General features: G+C 44.8%; 1 protein-coding gene across 2 annotated transcripts in view; it reads left to right on the forward strand.

Moving 5' to 3' along the window:
- Positions 1 to 15,589, forward strand: part of Shc3 (SHC adaptor protein 3) — a 126,037-nt gene that overhangs the window by 96,361 nt on the left and 14,087 nt on the right. For both annotated transcript variants that reach the window (XM_052156969.1, XM_052156968.1), the window contains exons 8-11: positions 4,202 to 4,352; positions 5,879 to 5,966; positions 7,135 to 7,293; positions 10,276 to 10,571. In XM_052156969.1, coding sequence (XP_052012929.1) covers positions 4,202 to 4,352; positions 5,879 to 5,966; positions 7,135 to 7,293; positions 10,276 to 10,571 — 694 coding nt within the window. The remainder of the gene's footprint in view (positions 1 to 4,201; positions 4,353 to 5,878; positions 5,967 to 7,134; positions 7,294 to 10,275; positions 10,572 to 15,589) is intronic.

Below are 15,589 nucleotides of genomic sequence, written 5' to 3' on the forward strand. Positions count from 1 at the left end.
GGTGATAATTAAAAGTAAATTTTTTAAAAAGACAGCTTGGGGAATTGGGTTCTCAAAGGATCACTCAGACAGGGAAAATGATGCTAAATTTTTGGGACTGGCTGTTGAAAAAGGCTCAGAACTGCCCTGTCCCGTATGTGGTTACTTGGGGGATGGTTGCCATTGATCGGCGACTGTTAGCTTACAAGGCTACCACAGGGATGCAAGCCGGCTATTTAAGATGCCACCACAATACTGATCTTACAGCTTATTTTATTGTTTTAAAATGTTTATTTTTTTTTAAGATTTATTTTATTATTATGTGTAAGTACATTGTAGCTGTCTTCAGACACACCAGAAGAGGGCGTCAGATCTCATTACGGATGGTTGTGAGCCACCATGTGGTTGCTGGGATTTGAACTCCGGACCTTCAGAAGAGTAGTCAGTGCCAGTAACTGCTAAGCCATCTCTCCAGCCCTTACAATGTTTATTTTTTAATTTTTTTGTGAGTGTGTGATGTGGGTAGGTGCATTTCTTGATTTCTTTTCTGTTGCTGTGATAACATACCCTAACAAAACCAACATAAGGAAGAAAGGTGTATTCTGGTTCACAGCTCAAGGGGCAGACCACCAAGGCAGGGAGGTTGAGGCAGCAGGTCACATACTTCTGCAATAAGAGCAATGCACAGATGCTAGGGCTTGGGGTGCTTTCTGCATCTTACGCAGTCTAAGACCTCTCAGCCCAGGGAATGGTTCTACCCACAGTGGGCAGGTACTGGGACCTTAAATCATAATCAAGATTAATGTCCCATGTGAATTCCCAAGGGACAGTCTCTGAGCCGATCAAGTTGACAGCACTATCTCTCTCTGTGTGTCTGTCTGTCTGTGTCTGTCTCCATGTGTCTGTCTGTGTGTCTGTCTGTCTGACTGTGTATTCATGAACACACATGCAGAACATAGGGGAAGACTTCAGGTGCCATTTTCTCTCATTCTCTGCTTTATCCCCCTGAGGCAGAGCCTCTTGGTTTTCAGCTCAGCAGGAGGCAGGACAGCTCCAGCATTCTCCTACCTCCCAGCCCTGCTTCAGGTATTGGGGTTCCAGGCACACACAGTATGGTAACACTTGGCTTTTTAGATGCTTGCTCAAGACCCAAACTCAGGTCCTCATGCTTACATAGTAAGCACATTGAAAACAAAACTCCGGGTTGCTGCAAGCTTCTGGTTAATTCCAGACTTCTGAAAAAGTTGAGTTAGACCAACCAAAATCTCTGGGCAGCTTTCTCATTAATTCTATGGGAACTGACTTCAGAGGACCGTGTTTTACCCTGTTTTTGGTGAGGTGAATCTTCATTTTTGCATGAATCCATTTCATTTAAATTTCATAACTTGCTGAAATGCATACATGCACATCTAGGCTCTGGTGCTCTTTAGGTATAAATTATTTATTTTCCAATTAAAAGGGGTTGTTTCTGATATGGGTGGCATATTCGGATGAGTAAATCTCTGAATAAGGCAGATGTATTTATAAGACAAGACAACTCACCTTATTACATACATTCCTGGGGAACAGTGACTAATTTCTTTCCTAGTAACAGGTATAGTATTCATCCATTTTTCAGGATTAAAGCAAGAGCTTGGGATTCAATACTGTTGGTAAGTGCTTGCCTACAAGGCTCCGGTTCCATCCTCAGCACCGTATAAACAGAGCATAGTTTCCTATGCTTGTAATTCAGGCATTTGGAAGTGGAAACCAAAGGATCAAGGTCCTCCGTGGCTATATAGGACACTCGAGAAAAGCCCAGGAGACAGGAAACTCTGTTTCAATACATAGACATGGATATGGATAGAGATATAGAGAAATATAGACTATTTGCAGATACCTGGGGCAGACTGGCTTTATGAAGAAAAGAGGCTTATGTCGCTCCTTCCTGTAGAAGCCAAGTGTATGGTGCTGGCAGAAGCTCCGCCGCAGAGGGTCCCTTGGATGCATTTCATCACGGCATAAGTGTTATGGAAGATGATGCCGTGAGCGGGTGCCTGGGCCCATGCCAAGGTGTGCTCCTGAGTAATGCAGCAGATCTGGTATAAAGGACATTTACTAGGAGAGGGGAGGGGAGGGGAGGGAGAAACTGGGAGAAGGGAGAAGCAGACAAGTGGACACGTGGACACGGAGACAGGCAGACAGGAGCAGAGCCATGAGGCAGAGAAGGGGGAAGACACAGAAAAGGAGAGAGAGAGAGAGAGAGAGAGAGAGAGCGAGCTGGGGTGGCGGGCAATCCTTCTATATGCAGCTCACCCCTCGCTGTGGTGGCAGGTGATGATGTAAGCTGTTACTAGGTCCCTGGAGGAGCCTAGTGGAATCACCTGTCAGCTAACACTCCTCCCCTTTGGTTTAATTAAAAATGAAGAACTAGGAAGGGGTGATGGTGGAGAGGAGTAAGGGGGTTGTGTTCTTTAGATTACTTCCTGCTGACTGGCGACGATGTCATTTTGGGAGACCCTGAGAAAATTGGGATGCTGGCCAAGTCCTGGGAGAGCTGGCTGTTTCACTTTTGTCCAGCATCTGTGGCATATCTGTGGCTAGGAAAGTGTAGGCCCAGTTGAAGACTCTGGCAGACCTTGGGTAGCTGCTCTGGGGCCTTCCTGGGATATATATGGTGTATGACATATGGCATATGATTATAAGATATATGATTATATGGTATATGATGTATGATATATGGTATATGATATATGATATATAATAATATATGGGATATGATACATATGGTATATGGCATATGGTATATGTTATATGGTATATATGATATATGATATATGGTATATGATATATGATGTGTATGATATATGATATATATGTATATCAGAAGGTAAAGGTTAGGGAGAATTCTTTTTCTTAGGTGCATATTTGAAACTTTTAGGTCATTGGTAGTTGGAGGAATAGGGGAGGAATCCCACCCTTTGGGATAGGCAATAGGTGGGAAATTTAAGCTGTTGATTGACAGGGTACTTATCTGGAGTTCATTTGACCTGTGAGATGTGAATCCAAGTGAATTCTTGAACCTTAGGAAAATCTTTTTAAGTTTATGAAAAGAAATACATTTTAAACACATTAGCATTACTATTGTAGTCTGTACTGAAACCCACATTGTAAAAAGGCAATAGACTCACACCTTTGTGTCATAGTAGAGGCTTGGGAAACAGTTTTTTTTTTTTTGTTTTTTTTTTTTTTTGGTTGTTAAAAGCATGAACACTCTTTAAGGTGAGGTCAGGGAAGACAGGAACTTTCTGTGGAGCAGAAAGGGCAAAAGCTCATTTGATCTTGGTTTACAGACCATGAAAGAGGGGCTTCTTCCCTCTATATGGAAGACTAGGCGTACATAGATTTAGCACCACGAGAAACACTTTTAACTCTTTTTTCTTTCTTTCTTTCTTTCTCTCTCTCTCTCTCTCTCTCTCTCTCTCTTTCTTTCTTTCTTTCTTTCTTTCTTTCTTTCTTTCTTTCTTTCTTTCTTTCTTTCTTTCTTTCTTTCTTTCTTTCTTTCTTTCTTTCTTTCTTTCTTTCTTTCTGATTACTCTGTAGTTCAGACACACCAGAAGAGGGCATCAGATCCCATTACAGATGGTTGTGAGCTACCATATGTTTCTAGGAATTGAACCCAGGACCTCTGGAAGAACAGTCTGTGCTCTTAACCTCTGAGCCATCTTTTTTACCACCATTTAAGTTTTCGCTTGCATTCACCTACCTTAAGACACCTTCTTAGGCCCTAAAACACTTTCTTAGATCCTCATAATGTGAGCTTCTGCATCCTCAGACCTTACATAAACCTGACACCTTTTTCCTACCCAATTATTTATCATGAAAGAGACACAGGTGGTTGATCACTGGGAGTATATGTATGCCATTTCGAGTATAATTTATCCTTCTCATGCCTCTGAGCACATTGATGGCTAGGCTAACTACTTTGACAGCTAGAAAGCAACAGGCAACTAACTCCTTACCACAAGGTAATCCACCATGGCTTACCTTGGTTAATTCAAGGCTTCTTGTTGGAAGATAAACAGGTTACAGAAGTTACTTTTTACTACTCTTTATGTGTGTTGGAGGCCACACTTAAAATCACACCCAGTGCCTTGTTTCAATAGGCAGCACTGATATTAGATTCATTTGATCTGCTCCTGTGATCACTTTTGGGTGAAGGTCACTGAAAATCTTTTAACAGAATGCAGAGCGTGGACGAGCCGTGGACAGAGGAGGACGGAGACGGCACTGATCACCCATACTACAACAGTGCTCCCAACAAGGTGCCTCCTCCCGGAGGGTTTCTGGATGCTCGATTGAAAGCCAGACCCCACGCTCCTGATGCAGCCCAGGTAAGTTTGGGGTTCTCTTCCTGGGAGAAGGCCGGCCCTCTTTTGCATTCGTCTTCTTCAGTGTTATCTCTGGTTGATATTCCATGTGGCTTTTGACACTCGAAGACACCAATCTCACAGTGTGACATCACAACGTCTTGTCTGCAACATGAATAAAACACCGTATATCTTAGCACCAATCCCAGTATGCTGCACCCTTAACGGGGAGATGGCGGACTTCAAAGTTTTTAAAAAGCCCGTGACACTGTGGGTTCCCTGAAAAGAGTTGACCCATCCATCCCCTGAAAGTATAAGAATGTTGTTCAGTATTTTTTTCTATCTTGTTTATCCCTCCCTCTGTTCTAGTTTCATTTCAATTGTTTTGATCATGTAATACATACTGTCACACTAAGCAACTGAGGGAACCAAGTGCTTGTGGTAGAGTACTGGACCAGGTTACAGTCCATCACTGTGGGGAAGTTACAGGGCAGGAACGTGCGTGCGTGTGTGTGTGTGTGTGTGTGTGTGTGTGTGTGATTGTGACTGTTAATGCTCCCATGGTCCTTTGCGTTCAGCTCCCATGCTCTTTTGTGCTCAGTTCCCATGCTCCTTTGCGCTCATCTCCCATGTTCCTTTGTGCTCAGATCCCATGCTCCTTTGCGCTCAGCTCCCATGCTCCCATGCTCCTTTGTGTTCAGCTCCCATGCTCCTTTGTGCTCAGCTCCCATGCTCCTTTGCGCTCAGCTCCCATGCTCCCATGCTCCTTTACGTTCAGCTCCCATGCTCCTTTGTGCTCAGCTCACTTCCTGTACTCTTATTCAGTTCAGCCTCCATCTGCTTAGGGATCAGCGCAGGTACAGTGGGCCAGGTCTTTTCACATCAACTTACTTAAAAGGCAAGATCCCTCTACTGATATTTCTACAGACCAGCTGAATGTAGACAACCCCCACTGAGACTCTCTTATCAGATTCATCTCTTCTAGGTTGGGTCAAGCTGTCAATTAAAACAAACCATCAGACCTTCCAACTCAAACTTTTACTTTTAACTCAGAATTGCTTTCTAAAACAATTACATCTCCATCCTCCATAGACGCTTCAAAGAATTATTTTTCCTTTCTTTTGCGGTGCTAGGGATGGAACCCAGAGTCTTGAGCCTGGTGAGCTGAGCTATGCCGCCAACTCTGGGTATTTTCAAGTTTTTTTGTGCCAGTGAGAGTGTCAGAACAGCATTGACATCACTGCTGCTTCCTGGTTCTCGGGAAGTGTGCTTCTCTGAGAGTGGCTGGCTGTTGGCACAGGATCTCTCTCTCTCTGGTTGACCTTGACGGGAGTCATGGGGGTCCCAAGAACAAGGGAAGTGTGCTGTAGCATTAGCGAGTGGTCAGTTTATTTCACAACCATGCAAGGGTGTCTGTTGAACGCAATGTCACTGTGAGGCAGGGATGGTAAGGTGGGTATCAGAGAGGACCTATCCATGACACGGTTGCTCACGAAGATAGAGACTGAGAAGAGAATTCCTTCTTTCTGAATATTGGCATATGTCTTTAGTTTGCAGGAAAAGAGCAAACTTATTACCAAGGAAGACACTTAGCAGATGCATTTGGTGAAGACTGGCAGCGAGCACCCACCAGGCAAGGTAAGAGGCAAAGTGAAGGGGTGTGTGTGGTACCAAGCACGCTCTGAACAGGTGCATGCTGGCCAGAGGCTCCTTCCACTTCCTATGAGGTAGGAGTGAGAGTTCATGGAGTCATCAGGAAAGGGAGCATTCTACAGGAGCCCGAGAGTCCATAACTCAGTATGACTTAAGCTCCTCTTTGATTTTTAGTTTTAAATTTTGTTTTAATGTCTTATGATACAAAGCTTTGCTGTGTAGTTCAGACTGGCCTTGAACTTGCAGTGAGAGCTGGGCATGAGTCATCTCACCTGGTTTCAAGATCTTATTTGAAACCGGTAGATATGTTCTCCCACAAGACACAAATTAATTTATCTGTTTGCCAGTAGCCATCCCTCCTAAAGGAGTATGCATAAGGGGTCTGTCGCTCAAGGGAAGCAGAGATGGCCACACACAGGAAGAATGAACCAAGCAGGTGCTTGCTCTTGGGAAGCACTTTCAACATTACCTCTGAGTGACAAAACAGCTGAGACCCCCAGCCTCAGCATCCCTTTGGCCTGCTGGGAGGTCACATTGAAACAGTGTCACTCAGTGCTCAGCTCCCAGGGTCCTGGAGCACCATATGACAAGGCCTTTAACCACCAGTGCCCACCCTCATGCTGGCTGGAGGGTTCTTTATTTCTATAAATCAATCAATCAGTTCCTCTCCCTCTTCCTCTCCTTCTCCTTCCATCCCCTCTCCTTCTCCCCCTCCATCCCTTCCTCCATCTTGTCTGTCTTTCTCCCTCTCCCTCTCCCTCCCCCTTCCCTTCTTTCCCCCTTCCCCCATATCCTCCCCTCCCCTTCCCTCCCCCTTCCTCTCTTTCCTCCTTCCCTTCTTCCCTCCCTCCTTTCCTTTCCTTTCCTTTCCTTTTCCTTCCCTTCCCTCTTTCCTTTCCTTCCCTTCCCCTTCCTTCCTTCCTTCCTTCCTTCCTTCCTTCCTTCCTTCCTTCCTTCCTTCCTTCCATGAAGGACTGGGGAGTGTCTTAACAGGGCCATGGCACTCAAAGGCTTAGAAGAGAACTTACCATGAGCAAATATTCTCAGCAGCAGGCTTGAGGTGCTGCTGTGTCAAATTATGGCTCTTCCAGGCACAGACGGGGATGAGTACTACCACATCCTAAGAGATGACAGGGCTCACTCTCTGCTGCAGGCTCCTTGGACATCTATAGCACACCAGAAGGAAAAGCTCACATGGTTCCTGTGGGAGAAACACCAACCTATGTCAACACCCAGCCAGTCCCACCACAGGTTTGGCCAGCAGCAACCAGCAGCACCGAGAGCAGCCCACGGAAGGACCTCTTTGACATGAGTATGTGTCCATTGCTTTTGCTGTAGTGCCTTTTATCCAGTGTTCCCGTCACTACTGCATTTTCTGCCGGCACGTGTGACTAAGGGTGGTTTTCTTGTGACTAAGGGTGGTTTTCTGATGCTGACTGGGTTCAAGTAAGGTCTTGGGGTTGCTACACCCTCCCTGTAGCCAAGAGACTTTCTTTTGGGAAAAGTGGCTTTCCCCTTGAAGACCAACACCATTTACAAATATATGTGTTCATCTGAATATTAATTGGCCACAATATGCTAACTGCTGTATGATTTCAGAAGGTATAGAGATGATGTGGCCATGGTAAGAGACCCCTGTTGGGAGCTCTACTGATGCTTGAATTGTGATATTAATTTTGTTTTCCCTGAAGAGTAGTCAGTCATGTACTCAGGTGATCTCATGTGAACCTTCTCTCCATTTTAACTGGTCAATAAAGGCTAGAGCCTGGGACGGGGCAGTGAGGGGAAAGGTGGGATGGGAGGTCTTTGAAGGGAGGCAGGCAGGGAGAGGGGGAGGAGAAGGGAAGAGCGGGAGGATGGAAGAGGAGGAGGAGGAGGAGGAGGAAGCCATGATGGGGTAGAACCTTGTGGTAAGGAGAAACTGCAATTAAGAAAGGGTCTTATAGCTGGGGATTAAGTGAGTATAGCACTAGATCTGCCCAATCTAGATACATAGCTTATAATTACAACTATTGTGTTTTTATACAGGCTTATTGTGGTTGGAAATTATTAAAACAGATCCCAGTTTTTCATCAAAGACTTGCGGATGAGAAATTGTTTAGATTTTGTTTACGGTGTCCTTCTCTGTGACCTCTTCCTTCCTCCCTCCCTCCCTCTTGCCCTCCCTCTCCCCAGCTGTCAGTCCCCTCCCCCTTCCCTCCCTGCCCCCTACATTTGCTCTTGTTTTTCCCTCTCATTCTTCCTCCCAACCTCCTCCAAAAAATGTAGCAAGTACTTACCATGTATCAAATACTTTTCTAATACTTTTCCTAAAGTTACACAGGAGCATTGAAACAGAAGGCTCCACTCTAGTGAGGTTTAAATAATCAACTGCACCCTGTCAGGGGCTGAGGCTGGCTCAGTGGTGTGCTGAAGAACAGGATGAAGGGAACTCACCAGACTTGGCAGGATAGGTTGATGCTATCACATGATCTTGTTCCTTGGCATGGAGTTAGAGAAAAATCATACAATTCATGAACTGAAATGGAATGAGTAGAAATTGTTAAGAAATTTGGAAAGAAATGTGGAAGCTTATGAGGATAAACATATACATACATACACGTATAAATACGGGAAGAGAGGAATTTACATATGTGGGTTGATTTGTGTGTGTATGTGTGTGTGTGTTTGTGTGTGTGTGAGAGAGAGAGAGAGAGAGTATGGTATGTGGGCGGATGGATTTGTGTACACGCGCGCGCGGGCTCCTGCACCATTTCTCAAAAGCAGTCCCCTTGTTTTTGAGAAAAGATCTCTCAGTTGGCTTAGAACTTGCTAACTAGTTTAGCCTCACTGGTGATGTTAGGGATGAGGGTGATGCTGCTGGTGATGTCTGTGACCATGATGACGTTGGATAGTGTGTGGTATTGGCAATGGTGGTGTCAATGGCTGACGGTGGACTAGCAAGATGGCAATGACACCGAAACGTGGAAGTGCAGATTTTCCAGTACTTCATATAATCAGATATTTAGAAGTGGAATGAAAAGGGAAGCACGGGAGTTGGTGTGTGTGTGTGTGTGTGTGTGGTAGGGGGAGATTCAGTCACTAAATGTGCTTGTTGCCCAAGTACAGGGACCTAAGTTTGATCCTCTGGAACCCAAGTGAAAATGTCAGGTACAGCCGCACACACCTGTGACCTCAGACCTGGGAAGGCAGAGACCGGAGGATGCCTGGCCAGCCCAGTGGAATCCCTGTCAGTGAGAGACCCTCTCTCAAAGAACAAGGGTGAGGGATTGTAAAGGACATCCAACGTTGCTATCTGGTCTGCACATTCACATATGTGCACATGTACAAACAGACACATACACACACACACACACACACACACACACACAGACACACACAAACACACACTTACACCCATAGAGACATGCAGGCATACATGCATAAATGACTGTTTTAGCCTTCAGCCCATGGCTTTTAAATCTCTTTTCCTCTCTATACTTGTAAAAGGTTTAGCAGTTCTGAGAATGATCTTATTTTGTTATGGAGTTCCAGTGAGTATCCCAGACACAATGTGGGGCTCTGGGGCGGAGCCCTGTTCTAGAGAGAACACTGTCGATCTTATGCTTGCACTGTAGCATGCAGGAGGTGTGATCTGAAATACTGGGTGCTCTACCCCTTAGCCCGCATCCTACTGAGAACTGCACACTGAAGTTTAGTTAGGCGTCCTTAGTGAATTCTTTTGCCACTGCTGTGGTTGTTCCTCACTGGGATCTGAGCACCCACTGATGACTGAAGTCGGTTGCAATGTAGATTAAGCCGAGAGTGATGTCAGTACCGGGGAAGGTCAAGACCAAGTAGAATTCTTACCCTGGAGCATGTCCACAAGAGGCACCAGGGACTTTGGAAGTAAGTCTGGGGTGCATTGGGGTTTTAATGGAATCAAAGTTCCTTGGAATGTTTTTTCCTTCAGAATTGGCAAGTTTGTATATGGGGTTTCTTAAGGAGGCTGGCTAATGGTTCAGAGAAGGTAAGTGGTGTGAGATGAACTTGTACCTGCCCTTTGATGGTGTACAACATTGAAGTCCTTCTGCACTCACATCCTTGGCACCAGGCACAACCCCCAACTGTCTGAGAAGTAGACTCACCAGAGAGTCATGCCAACATTCGGGCGGCACATTTAAATGCTAGTTCCGATGATCCATCTCCGTTGCCAGGCTCTGTCAAGAGTTACATCTTAATTCTCATCTCTCACTCTATTTTTACTGCTTCCTCTTCCGGGGATTGATCTGTTGCTGTCATATGTTGTTGACAGAGCCTTTTGAAGATGCCCTCAGAAACCAGCCCCTGGGCCCTGTGTTGAGCAAAGCCGCGTCTGTGGAGTGTATCAGCCCTGTCGCGCCCAGAGCCCCGGATGCCAAGATGCTGGAGGAACTTGATGCTGAGCCCTGGTACCAGGGAGAGATGAGCAGGAAGGAGGCAGAGGCCCTGCTGCAGGAAGATGGAGACTTCCTAGTCAGGAAGAGTACCACCAACCCAGGCTCCTTTGTCCTCACCGGCATGCACAATGGCCAGGCCAAGCACCTGCTGCTGGTGGACCCGGAAGGCACGGTGAGGCATGGGCAGGCACCTTCTAATAAGCTCATTCCTACCTTCAGCCATTTATATTTACCAGGCCTTGCATGGGGCCACATCCACACTGTCCTCTGTTTACAGTACCTGTCAGGGACAGGAGACTTAGGTGACAAGTGTTTGTGACCTGACAAAGTGTTTGTGTGAGTTACAAAACTTGCCAAGTTATCATAGTCCAGGACAAAACCTTTGGTCTTCATGACTTTTAAGGTAAAGAAATCTAGCCTGGAGCAATGTCTCAGTACTTTAGAGTACTCATTGCTCTTGCAGAGGACCTGAGTTCGATTCCCAGCAGTCGCATTTGGTGGCTCACGACCTCTAATACCTGCTTCAGGGAATTCAGTGCTTTCTTCCGGCCTCCACAGGTACCCTGCTGGTAAAGGAACAGGAGCCGTGGAGATGGCTCAGTGCGTAAAGGGCTTGCCGGGTGTGTTGGCTACTTTTCTGTTGCTGTGATAAAATACTAAGATCAAAATCAAATGAAGGGAGGTTTGTTTTGGCTTACAGTTCCAGAGAGAGCATCCACAGAGATGGGGACAGCATGGTGGTGGGAATGTAAAGCTTCGCTGGTCACACTTTGTCTACACACCAGGACACAGGGGGAGTGAATTGGAAGTGGGATGAGGATATACCCTCTCAACAGCCCACCCCCTGCGATGGACTTCCTCAGGAGTGATGCACCATCCAGTGGTTCCCCAAGCAGCATCACCAAATGTTCAAATACATGAGCCTGTGAAGGACATTTTTTTCCATTCAAACCCCTACACCATTACAAGCATGAAGACCAGAGTTTGAATCTCTAGAATCCATATAAAAGCCGGGCATGGTAACGTCTGTACTCCTTACGCCCTCACAGTGAGATGGGAGAACATCTTAGTCAGGGTTTCTATTACTCTGATGAGTCATCATGACCAAAAGCCACTTGGAGGGGGAAGGGTTTATTAGACTTAGTTTTCCACATCACTGTTCATCACCAAAGGAGGTTAGGACAGGAACTCAAATAGGGCAGGAACCTGGAAGCAGGAGCTGATGCAGAGGCCATGGAAGGGTGCTGCTTATTGGCTTCTTTCTTATAGAACCCAGGACCAGCTCAAGGATGACCCCACCCACAATGGGCTGTGCCCTCCCCCATTGAGCACTAATTAAGAAAATTACCTAACAGGTTTGCCTACAGCCTGTTATTATAGAGGCCTTTTCTTAATTGAGGTGCCCACCTGTTAGATGACATTAGCTTGTGTCAAGTTAACATTCAGCTATCCAGCACAGAGGCAAAGAGCAGACCCTCTCCCGGAGTTAGTTAGTTTGATGTATATAACTGGGAACAGTGAGAGACCTCAAGGAGAATCTCAGACAAGGTGGAAGATGAAGACTCATCAGGGTTGTCCTCTCTCTCTCTTTCTCTCTTGTCTCTCTCTCTCTCTCTCTCTCTCTCTCTCTCTGTCACACACACACACACACACACACACACACACACACACTCAGAGAGAGACAGAGACAGCGACAGAGAATAAAGAAACAGGAGAACTTTGGCCTTACTATATGGACACTTAAAAAGTTATCCATGTTTTATATCCTATGGAAAAAGACCTCCATTTGGAACTGAAACCCAAAGTACAAAACTAAAAAGATAACTGTGAAGGAAACATTTATAAGAATTGCACTTTGGGGGACTAGAGAGATGGCTCCGTGGTTAAGAGTATTTGTTGCTCTTGCAAAGGGCATGAGTTCAATTCCTAGTGCCCACATCAGATGTCTTATAACTGCTTGTAACTCTAGCTTCAGGGGATCTGACATCCTCTTCTGTCCTCAAAAGCACCTGCACACATGAGTGTAGACACGCACACAAACACGCATGCACACTGCAACAATAGCAACAATACCCTTCCTTCCTAAATATTCACAGTGGCCACAGAAGTTAAAAGTCTGCTGGATTTTCAATATTTATCCTAAATGATTCCCAAACTGGACTCTCTAGGCTTTCCTCCAGGCTATAAAGAATGCTGGGCAGCATGCAACTCTCTCCATCAATTAGCCCCAGAGCTTGCAGGTCACCGAGACACAGCCTCCAGACAGCAAGTTGATGGGACAATTCTGTCTGAGTAATTCTGTGGGTTTGTCTGGCTTGTCTACCTGCCAATCAATAAGAGTATTTGACTTCACCCTGGGCAGAGTCCAATAATTGCCAAGTTCAGTAAGTGCAATTTAATCAACTTAACCATTGAGCGAATGCCAGGATTGTTACTTTAAAACCTCTCATCCAGTGAAAACAAAAAGAGGAAGGTTGGAATTACTTAGCAGAATTAGATCAGTGAAGAATGGGCAGGAAGGGAGCCAGAGGGCTTGGTTGGGCTGTGTGATCCGGGCACAGAGGAGGGTAGGGGTCAGTTTTTTTAATCTGTCGAGATGTGCTTTGTGTCAGAGTATGTGGTCAGTTTTGGAGAAAGTTCTATGAGGTAATGAGAAGGAGGGTAAAATGTTCTGTAAATATGTTACGTCCATTTTATGTATGACATCATTTAGCCCCAGAGTTTCTCTGTTTAGTTTTTGTCTGGATGACATGCCTATTGTCAAGAGGTAGGTAATGAAGTCTCCCACAATCACCCTCTGAGGTTCAATAACATGTGATTTTTAACTGTAGTAGTTATTAAAGAACTGCAGTAGTTTCCTTTATGAACTTGGGTGCCCTTGTATTTGGTGCACAAATGTTTAGAATTGCATATTTTCTTGGTGGATTTTTCCTTTGATGAAATATAGTCTCCCCTGTCTCTTTAGATTAGTTTTGGTTTGAAATCTATTTTGTCAGATATTAAATATGGTTATATCAGCTTGTTTCTTTGGTCTTTTGCTTGAAATATCTTTTTGTAACCTTTGACTCTGAGGTGATATCTATCCTTTATGTTAAAATGCACAGAAGGATGGATCCTGTTTTCATAACTAATATGTTACTCTGTCTTTTTATTGGGATATTGAGACTATTGATATTGGGAGTTATCATTGAGCAGTGTTTACTGATTCCTGTTATTTTGTTGTGGTGGTTGGGTCCCACCCCCTTTTGATTAGCTGATCTGAGATTATTTGTTCTTTGCGTTATCTTGGGTGTGGTTGAAGTTTTTCTATAGCGCTGGATTTGCAGAGACATACTTAAATTTGATTTATCACAGAATATCTTTCTTTCTCCATCTATTGTGATGGAAAGTTTTGCTAGGTATAGTAATTTGGGCTGGCATCTGTACTTTCTTAGAATCTGCAATATATTTGTCCAGGCCATTCTGGCTTTAGAATTTCTATTGAAAAGTCAGGTGCTATTCCAATAGGTCTGCCTTTATATATTACTTGGTCTTTTCCCCTTGCAGCTTTTAATATTCTTTTTTTGTTCTATATGTTTAGTGTTTTGATTATTATGTGTCATGGTGGATTTGTTTTCTGTCCAGTCTATTTGGTGTTCTGTATGCATCCTGTACCTTCATAGGCATTGAAGTGGGTATTCAGTAGGCACTGAATGGATGCTTGATTCAACATGGCTTTTATAGATTATGAACTGAGAGTCCAAGGAATTTAGGGAGCATGTAGGGGGTTCTCTGCAAACACCAGGACTGACAGAGTAGCAATCTGAGAGAGGCCAGAAGGAAAGTCAGTTCAACCTGATTTAGTTAGCTGGTGCTTGTTGAGACTTCTAGAGTATGACCCCCGGACAGTTTAGTTCAGCCACATTTAAGCATAGTACAACTTCAGAAAAAAGTTTCCTGATGACAATTGATTCAGTCCTGTGTGTACAATAACTTTGTTTTCATTGAAACTCTTTACAAAGTACATACAGCCTCTGCCTTAAAGATGGGTTCTGTTGACTCAAAAACACCTGTAGAGTCAGGATAGGCCTGGCCCTAAGATAACACAGGAATTACCAGGGCTGGAAAGTATAAGTGAATCTCGCATAAGGATGGATTCTATAGATGAGAAGCAATGCTCAAGATATAGGGGGGTGAATCTGGGATAAATACATATAATGCTTTAGGGGATTGGAGTGAGGCGTGGCCCTACAGATAGCAAAGATCACTAGGTTATGAAGTACATCCATCCACAGGCCTCTGGGTAGAAACCAGGTAAATATCTCTTTCCTTTGGTTTCCATAGTGCTAATCTGTAAGCATAAGGCACTCATGCCCTCTACAGGTGTGTGAGTGTGCATCTGTGGCCTTGCTAATGTTGAACTGTAGTGAATTTTTACAGGGGTAGAACCACAAGCAAGATTACCTAAATAGAAGCATCCCAGAGCACCCCCTGCCCCACCCCCACCCCCTGCACAGACCATGCAGCAATTCAGTTGTGGTTATCAAAAAGAAAATAACAGAAAAAGCTCTTCAAGAATTCTGTGAGTATATACATTTTTCACTTGAAGATTGGTATTTAAAACATGGACTGTTGAAAAACAAAAGTCTAGTTGAACTTTTGTCATCGAGTAGAACAAAGACGATTAAATGTTTTCGCTAAGTCTTTATACACCCAAGAATTATCTTAAAAGACATGTTCTGTGTCCTTGACATCCACAGGCAAGAGCAGAGAATGATGAATTAATGCACACATCCTTGTATCCAGCTCTCTTATCTACTCATATATGATCCAGAATTCCCTGCCTAGGGAATAGGGCTGCCCACAGTGGGCGGGGCTGCCCACAGTGGGCGGGGCTGCCCACAGTGGGCGGGGATGCCCACAGTGGGCGGGGATGCCCACAGTGGGCGGGGATGCCCACAGTGGACGGGGCTACCCACATCGATTATTATAATCAAGATAATCACACACAGACATACCCACTGGCTAGATTGATCTAGACAATACCTCATTGAAACTCTCCTCCCTGGTGACTGCAGAATGAGTCAGGTTAGCATTAAAACCAACCCTCATTCCCTATTAACAATAGTCTATTATATTTCCCAAGCCTGTATCAAGGTGTGCGAGAACTGAGGAAGTGGAATTGTGATCCCTGCCATCACATAGTTGTAA

The sequence above is a fragment of the Apodemus sylvaticus genome, chromosome 14 (genome assembly GCF_947179515.1).
Source record: "Apodemus sylvaticus chromosome 14, mApoSyl1.1, whole genome shotgun sequence".
Taxonomy (NCBI): domain Eukaryota; kingdom Metazoa; phylum Chordata; class Mammalia; order Rodentia; family Muridae; genus Apodemus; species Apodemus sylvaticus.